At 31.9% G+C, this 9,709-nt stretch overlaps 1 protein-coding gene across 1 annotated transcript; it reads left to right on the forward strand.

The window, feature by feature from the left end:
• Positions 1-1,085: 1,085 nt before the first annotated feature.
• Positions 1,086-9,388, forward strand: LOC109338279. The gene is made up of 2 exons (XM_019575475.1): positions 1,086-1,332; positions 8,553-9,388. Exons 1-2 carry the CDS (start codon positions 1,086-1,088, stop codon positions 9,386-9,388), a joined length of 1,083 nt encoding a protein of 360 aa, XP_019431020.1.
• Positions 9,389-9,709: the final 321 nt, after the last annotated feature.

Raw genomic sequence — 9,709 nt, forward strand, 5'->3', positions numbered from 1 at the left:
GTGACATGAGGGAACGAGAAAGTGACATGTGGCATGAGTGAGTTTTTTTTATTATATTGTTAATAGAAGAGAAAAAGGACATAAAGACAACGGTGACTTTTGAATTCTTTTGTAACTGTGTTTCATCACATAGAGATTGGTGTCTCTTTATTTACTTTATAACGCTTCCTATTAAGATCAATATGTAACCATTTTTTTATTAAATTAGTTTTAGAGCTGATTATTCAAAATAATCTCACCAATAAGCAAAGGTTTCGTAGTTGCTAGTCTAAAACTAAAACATCAAAGGTGACACAATTGGTTCCGGGATCTAAAAAGTGCTCTATTCAAATTTGATGTTATTTTGAAATTTTTGTAGTATTCTTTTTAGGCTGGACAAAATTGAGTGTTCACATATGTTCTTGTGACAGTAGATGATTTTTCAAAATATACTTGGACTCTATACTTGGTACACAAGAATAAGACATTTAATGTCTTTATCAAATATGCTAAAAGAATACAAAATGAAAAATCTTTGAAAATCATTGTTATACGAAGTGATCATGGGGGAGAATTTCAAAATGCTTCTTTTGGGGAATTTTATGATGATATTGGTATCACTCATACAAAATGAAAAATCATTGAAAATCATTGTTATACGAAGTGATCATGGGGGAGAATTTCAAAATGCTTCTTTTGGGGAATTTTATGATGATATTGGTATCACTCACGATTTCTCTGCTCCTAGAACACCATAACAAAATAGTGTTGTAGAGAGAAAAATTAGGTCTTTGGAGGAACTAGCTCATACCATGTTGAATGAGACTAATCACCCAAAGTACTTTTGCGTTGACGCAATTAGTATGGCTTGCTATGTTTCCAACAGAATTTTAATAAGACCAATTCTAAAGAAAACCCCTTATGAACTCTTTAAAGGTAGAAAACCAAATATTTCTAACTTGCATGTGTTTAGTTGTAAATGTTTTGTGCTTAACAATGGTAGGTATAACTTATGTAAGTTTGATGCAAAAGTTGATGAATGAATTTTCCTTGGCTATTCTCTTACAAGAAAAACTTTTAGAATATTCAATAACAGAACTTTAGCCATGGAAGAATCCATTCATGTAACTTTTGATGAGACTAATCCATATATGGAGGAAATGTCCATTGTTGATGATGACGACATACCTACTACTTCTTTAGAAAATTCCATTACTGAAACAACAACCAACATAGAGAAATTGAACATAGATGATGTTCTACCTTCACAAGATGATCATATTCATTCTGATTTACCTAAAGAATGGAGAACCCATCGATATCATCCTATTGATAACTTCATTGGTGACATAAGTAAGGGAGTTACCATTCGCCTAAATTTGAATGATGCTTGTCTAAACATGGCCTTTGTTTCTCAAGTTGAACCATCTAAGATTGATGATGCAATCGAGGATGAGCACTAGATTCTTGCTATTCAAGAAGAACTTAACTAATTTGAGAGAAACGAGGTTTATAAACTTATTCCTAGACCGAAGGATGGCCATGTTATAGGAGCTCATTGGGTATTTTGAAATAAATAAGATGAAAATAGTATTATTGTAAGAAAAGAAGAAATACAAGAAGCTCAAGGACAAAACCAGGAATATGGTATAGACTTTGATGAAACATTCGCTCTGGTTGCTAGACTTGAAGTCATTAGGCTATTACTAGCTTATGCATGTTCTTTGAACTTTCAGTTATATCAAATGGACGTAAAGAGTGCATTTCTAAATGGTTATATTCAAGAAGAAGTGTATGTCGAACAACCTCTGGGGTTCAAAGATTATAAGCATCCCTCTCATGTCTATAAATCAAAGAAATCTCTATATGGCTTAAAGTAAGCTCCACTTACATAATATGACCGTCTACCAAGCTTTTTACTTGATAAAGGCTTTACTAAAGGAAAGCTTGAGTTTATATTATTTATTAAGAAAATAGATCATCATACTCTACTTATTCAAATTTATGTTGATGATATAATTTTCGGTTCTACTAATGATCATTTGTGTAGTTTGAGATGTCCATGATAGAAAAGTTGAATTACTTTCTTGGACTACAAATCAAACAACTCAATGGTGGTATTTTTATGAGTCAATCTAAATATTGCAGAAATTTGTTGAAACGTTTTAAAATGGATGACTTCAAACCGATTGTCACTCTTATGGGTTCTAGAACATACATTGATACCGACGAAACTGGAAAATGTATTTATATCTCTAAGTATTGAGGTATGGTTGGTTCCCTACTTTACTTTACTGCAAGTAGACCAAACATCATGTTTAGTGTTTATCTTTGTGCATGTTATCAGTCAAAACCCAAAGAGTCATATCTTACTACCATTAAAAGAATAATGAAATATCTTATAGGCGTGCATGATGTGGGACTACGGTATCCAAAATGAAGTCTATGTGACTTGGTGGGATACTCATATTCAGATTTTGCTGGAAGAAAAGCTGAGAGGAAAAGTACAAGTGCTACTTGTCGTATTCTAGGAAATGCACTAGTCTTAGGGTCTTGTAAAAAGCAAGCATATTTTGCTCTATATGCTATTAAGACAGAATACATAGCAACATGTAGTTGTTGTGCCCAAGTGTTGTGCCTCAAGCAACAATTATGAGATTATGGTTTAGACTTAGGATGCATTCCCTTGAAATATGATAGTACTAGTGCCATAAACCTCACAAAGAATTTGAGGATACATTCTCGAACCAAACATATTGATATAAGGCATCACTTCCTTAGGGACCATGTCCAAAAGAAAGATATTCTCTTGAATTTTTTTGATACACATGACCAACTAGTAGATATCTTCACTAAACTTTTGGCTAAAGAACCATTTTATAAAATTAGATGTGAATTATGCATACTTATGAAGCTTACTTGTCCTAAACATGTTTATATACTTATATGTTTGCTTCATTATGATTATCATATGCCTACTTGTGCTTATACTTGTTTAATTTTGCTTAAATTTTATATTTTTGGGGTATGTAATTTATTACTGCTCAGGAGGAATCGATTCCTAGGCACCAGATAGCTTAAAAGTTTCAAAAAATGAAGCCTATAATCGATTACAACGTTGAGTAACCAATTATTTTTCAAACAGTGAGGAATGGTAACTGATTACTCTGGAGAGTAACCAATTACTCTATGTTGAATTTCTGAAAACTGGACAATTTTAACTGATGTAATCGATTACTATACATTTTCTGGTATTTAAGGAAACTTCTCCATTTTTTAAACTTCATCTTCATTATTTAAACCTCTTCAAACCGTCGTAATCCCCCCCCCCCCTCGAAAAATTGTCATGCCCAATTGTTTTGAGTGATTTTTTATTCTATTCACATCACATTTTAACTTATATACACACTGCAATCATTATTTTCGTGTTTAGTTCTCAAAATAAAATACCCCCAAATCTCAATATCTTAAAACCTAGTTTTGTCAAACTTCATTTTCATGGCTTGTACATCAAAAATCAAGAAACAATGTACCAATGTGACTCAGAGAAGGCAACCAACTTCTTCTGAGGCTAATCCATTGTATTTGGCACGACTTCTTGCTAATGAGGAACAATGCAAAGTGTTCATAGAGCATTTTGTGCAGAAACCCACCTTTGCTCCCATGTTTAGTAAGTTACACTCTTTCGAGTCCGATGATTTCATTTTCTCCACCTTTCTTAGGAAACAAAACTTAGTTGATTTATGTCAAATGCATTGTGCCTACTACCCTGAACATGTGAGGGTATTTCACTACTACTTGACATTTAAGAAGAATAATATCTTCTCCTATGTGATAGGTAAGGAAATTACCTTAGACTTCCTAACTTTGAGTTCAATTTGCAGTATCTTTTATAGGAACAATAGTAGAATGAGGTTTTCAAAGTGACTTAGAAGGGTATAACGAAAAGGATTTCTACTACTCTATGTGTAGATATTCCAAGAGGGAAATTGAAATGTGTAAGAAAATGTCCATAGGTGAAATTGTGAAAAATAGAGATATTTTTTCTACCGGTAATCTAAACCTAGAATACCGTTTGCTTCATTACTTTATCAGTTATGTTATAGTTTAAAATTTTTGAATCATTCGCAACTTAGCGATATGGAATTACAACTAATGTATGCTATTAAGCATAATATTCCAATTAACTGGACTTTGATGGTAATGAGACAAATGTTGACTTTTAGATATGAGCAGTGACCATTACCTTATGCTATCATCATAACTGCCATACATGAGCATTTTGGTGTATCAACTGTTGAGGAGTCCAAGATCCCACTTGATGCTCGAGATAAAAAATTGATGTGGATTTAATCCACAACATGAGATTCTTTCGAGATACCACTGATATGATTTATAAGCATCCTAGTGATCATCAGACTGCACCTTCAAGAAATCCCTCTATACACTCTCATACACTACAAAACTCTTTATTCCATGGTGAGTCATCTTCATCTAATTCCATGCCTTCCAATCAAATGGTCATGGATGAGTTATTCTCACTTCGAAGCTACATTACCACCAAGATGGATGCTCTTGATGTTGGAAAACAACAAGTCCAAGTGGAACTTTGACAATTGTCAAATCAATTGGATTATATGGATTTGGATGTTGAGCATGTTGAGCCAGAATCTTAGAGTAGTTCCGTCTAGGATTTTCTTAGTTTATCTCTTTCGATATTCTTTTTATTGAACTTGGTTGGATGTTATTTGTTTTGCTTTATAATTTGCTCAACTTTTATTTATTTATGTTATGAAATGATTAGGCTCTAATGTTTACAATGCTATTGTACTTTACGAAATTCGATCATCTTATAGAATTTACAATTATTGAATTCATACTTGATGATTCTGACATTGGCTTCAAAATAAGTCAAAATGTTATCTTGTTACCCTTTTGCTAAATATATGTGTATATATTACGCTGGAAACTCGGTCTTTCCTTCTTTTAGGCACATACTTAAACACAAATGGGGAGTATACAAGATAGGCGGAGATACAAGTCAACCATGTCAAAATCATTTGAAGTATGTTGATCTCAAAAAACTATAATTTCAAAAGATGTTGGTTTGTCATCATAAAAAAAAGGGAATTGTGAAGAAGATCTTGTTCCTGACCTTGCCACGATTTTCATGAAGAAACCAAGATCACAAAAAGAACAAAAAAGAAGAAAATGTTGAAGACAAAGAATTTCAAGCTTCAAGGAAAATAGAGTCTAAGTCTTCAATAGATATTTCTATCTTTTACACTCTAAGTATGTTTAGTAGACAATGCTAAAAAAGAAGATAAAACCACTTTGAAAGAAATTCAAAAACTCTTAGACAATGTAAAATAATTTTCAAAATGTTAAGTAACAGGTTAATTACTTGACCTAAGTAANAGGTTACTAGACCTAGGTAACAAGGTTACTTGGACTGTGTGACAGTGAGTAACAGATTACTGGGACTGTGTAACAGATTACCTAACTGAGTAAAAGTTACCTAGCAAAAATGATACAGTGTAACTGATTACAGCAAATCAGTAACTGATTTTTTTTNTTTTTTTTAAAACAGAGAGCTTCGGTAATTGATTACATGAAGGTGTAACGGATTACACAGAGTTCTTAAAACTAGATTCTCAAATCCAAACTGAACAACTTCCATCCAAAATTAATGGATTTCAGTTCAATTATGTCCCAACTTCGTGGAAGGGTATATTGGCTTACTGGAAGCATATTTAAAGGCCTTGAAACACCCATTTCAAGAGCATTGTATACTAAGTGTATTAAGAGTAAGATGATTGCAAGTTATAGAATCTTTTATATCTTGTAAAGGTAATCATTGCCCGAGAAATTATGCTTCAATCTTGTTGTAAAACTTATCATCACAAGGGTGTGGTGAGAAGGGGAAGACAGTACTTGGAAAGGTGTTTTTCCAAGGGTGTGAGGTATAAGTGAGTATGTAAGGTACAAAGAGTCCCGAGAAGATAAATTTTAATTACAACTCATAATGTCTAGTAAAGAAATCTCTTGTGCTGCAAGATTACTAGATGTAGCCTTTGGTGGACAAGAAGGTGAACTAGTATAAATATATGTGTTCTTTCTCTATTCTCTCTTCTCTTTCATTTATTTCAAGTTTACTTGGTAATTTTTATGCACCATTTCCGTTGCAACATAATTGCAGAAAAATTGACATTATTTCCAACAACTAATTCGCCGTCTCTCTTGGTTTTCATGTGATACTTAAAATTATACTAATTTTTTATTAACTATTTTGAGTTGTCACTAATCATTGCAAAACAATTAATTAAGGAGATAGAATAAGAAAAAAAGATATCAATCAAACCTTCCACATCCCGAGAGATGGAAGAAGCAATACAAATGGTCATTGTAACTTCTAAACTTGAAGAGGAAAGGAACAATCCTGACCGTCCTCTTAATCGAGTTATTTATATTTTAAACATTATTTTTAGTACTTAGCTATTTAGTTATTTAAATAGAAAAGTAAAAATGATTTTTGTACACTATATAATTATTTTCTATTCTTATTGTTTTTTTATTATTTATATCATTATATCAAATTTTAATCAATTATTTAATACAAAATAAATTATTTCCCTGACATTTATTTTAATATTATCATTGGAAAGAAATTAATCTAAAAGAAAGAGAAAAAGCGAATACAAAATGAACTTAGCATTAGAAGGGAAGGCATGGAATACAAAAGGGAATTTTGCAAGTAACACTGATCTCCAAAGCTAATGACAAGCAAAAAGCAAGGTGTCGAAGGCCCACCAATGCATCTTAGAGGATAAAAGTTGAATGTGACTATGTAGTGATCAGGTAGTGGTATGTGGAACTTTTTGGTGGTTGTTCGTCCATTGTGATGATGAAGCTAATGATTGACATATTCACAAGAAAATAAGACAAAGATTATAGAGCTTAGAGGTAAAGGAATTTGAGCACCAACAAGTTTCTTTTTTGATTGGTAACACAGAAAATAGAGGGAATGTTTATAATAAAAATTTAGTGTTTTGAGTTGATGAAAAGACAAAAGTTCCCCTAGAGTTACACATGAAATGCAAAATTGGATATTGATGCTCAAATCCCTAGATATACTGAGGAGGTTCAAACTAGGGTTAGGCTCCTAATATATTCACATCTCTTGGCAAGAAAAATTGCTTAGATTTTTTTATGGCATGTAAGATATTTAATTAATTATGTTTTTTCTACTTTATATTTGTAGTAATTTATTTGTGATCACTATTAATATTTTATTTTTATTTACGACTTAGGAAGAGATCTTGCATGGAAACATTTGGAAAAAAAGAGTCGAGAAGCCAAATCTTTCCAACGTATTCGTTTGAATAATAAATTAATTACAAATAAAATTCTTAATTGTGATTACTAATATATTATTTATCCATTGTAGGGGTTTGTAAAAAAAGATTCACCAGATGCTAGAAATAATTCTACCAAGAATATTACAGAATTATTCTAGTATTAAGTGAACAGATAAACTAAGAAGATAATAAAAACTAAATTCTTCATATTTTATTCATTCATTTGTTGAGTATCAAATACAACTTATATAGTAAATATTAAATTCTAATATTATAGAGTGATATATCTAGTATTTGGGAGAAGGGTATGCAACAATGTAAAAAATAAATATCATTATATATAAAAAGATAAAAACATTAATATCAAAATTACAAAATTTAAATATAGTTAATCAAATAAATTACACACTGCATGTAAATTAATGTCAATGATGCTGAACAATTCTCAATCAATATGAGTCACTAGACAGTCATTCACTCATGCATCTCTCATTCAATTACGCAACCTAATTCATAATCTTTATAGCTAAAAAATCTCTTTCTATGATTATTGTGGTAACAACTAAAATCATTGCAAACAAAATAGAATATAATAGAAATAAAGTAGAATAAAAATAATAAAATTACAATGATTGAAAGAGTGAATAAAAATAAGGAGAGAAACAAAGAATAAAGGAATGAAACAACTTAGAAGGCAATGAATAAAAACGTTAAAACGAAAACAGTTTTAAACATATACCTGAAACCATGAAAGAAAAGCAATAAAATAAACAAAAAATCAAATAGTTTTATTGGAAGACAATGAATAGAAACAATGAAATGGAAACATTATTCTAATAATGGTAAAATGAAACGCATAATAGCATCAATGAAATGAAAATTAGTAAAGCTCTATGTAAAAACCAATCAAAATATTCTAGAACTTTAAATAATAAACCATACTATTTATTTAGCTATTGTCTAAATAATAATAATAACAACTATCATATTTCTTTCCTAATAAACCTATTAACTAATAGTCTATCAAAATATATAGTGTAATATCAACCTGTTATATAATTTAAACTAATCATTACTAACAAAATGATGCTTTTTTCTACAAAGAAAGAGAACCATGAACCTCTTATGAAACCCCCTGATCCTCCTGGGCGTTACTCTCAACCTTTGTTGAAGACATCTTTTCGGATAAACTAATTGACAATGAAGCACCATTAGGACCTAGAGAAGAAGTGGATCTGTTGGCTTCAAATCTTGGAAGTATTGATCTGGAAGATGGAAATAGACTGAGGCCGATAATCTATATTGATGATAGTGTTTTTGAGGAATTATGCAACCCTTGGAAAGATGTCCTAGTTGTTAAACTCATTGATAAAAAACTGGGTTTCTTTGCAATGAAGGAACGCCTTAAAGCGACATGGAAACTGGTTGGTACCTTTGATATTCTGTATGTGGATAATGGATTTTACATGGTTAAGTTCGAAAGAGTCATTTATAGAGAAAAAGTTATGGAAGGAGGGCCTTGGTTAATTTTTTATCACTGCCTAGCAGTTATTACTTGGTCTCCGGAATTCGCTTCTCCTTTGGCAAAGGTTAACAAAACTCTTGTCTGGATCAGATTCCCTAGTCTTAAAATAATGTACTATGACCCAAGTGTCCTGAAGTTGATGGCCTCAGTGGTTGGTAAGCCTGTTCGAGTGGATACAAACACTCATAATGTTGAGAGGGGTTGTTTTGCTAGAGTTGGTGTGGAAATAGACCTTACTCAACCAATTATTGGAAAAGTTTGGATGCCTGGCAATTGGTATAAGGTCCAATATGAAGGTCTTCATATGATTTGTGTGGAGTGTGGCTGTTATGGGCATTATACCCGTGACTGTAACAAGAAGAATGAAAAGAACTTACAAAAGGCAAATGAATCTGAGAAGGGAGATCACAGTGACCAGATTAATGCTGGAAATATGTTGAACAAGGGTCAAGCAACCATGGCGAATTCAAGAAACAATTTCGGTGATGCAGGTGAAGTAGGCAAAAAGACTACGGTGGCTAATTAAGGTAACAGTAAGGTAATTTTTAATGTTACAACTGTAACTGTTGAGGACAATTTGGAAGAAAATGACCATGGCGAGTGGCTGGTGGTAACTTGTAGGAAAAAGTAGCTTTTAATGGAACGGTTATAAAAAGACTCCTAATGATATCCCATTTAATAGGCAAAAGGCACGTGGAAAAGAGATTGGGGATCCTCTTAAAAGGTCAAAGGAGGATTCTAATCCTAATAGCTTTTCACTAAGTGACTCATCTCATATTTAAGTAGCTTTTAATGCAGAAGATTCTCACCCTATCACACAGCTTCCTGTTAAGGAATATTCTCGGAA

This window comes from Lupinus angustifolius, unplaced genomic scaffold (genome assembly GCF_001865875.1).
Source record: "Lupinus angustifolius cultivar Tanjil unplaced genomic scaffold, LupAngTanjil_v1.0 Scaffold_21_33, whole genome shotgun sequence".
Taxonomy (NCBI): domain Eukaryota; kingdom Viridiplantae; phylum Streptophyta; class Magnoliopsida; order Fabales; family Fabaceae; genus Lupinus; species Lupinus angustifolius.

Bases quoted from the DNA above. Each gene is read 5' to 3' on its own strand.
- LOC109338279 (XM_019575475.1), top strand. From the start codon at position 1,086: ATGGAAGAATCCATTCATGTAACTTTTGATGAGACTAATCCATATATG. The intron at 1,333-8,552 runs GTAAGGGAGTTA...AAGCACCATTAG, and splicing joins TAACTTCATTGGTGACATAA to GACCTAGAGAAGAAGTGGAT.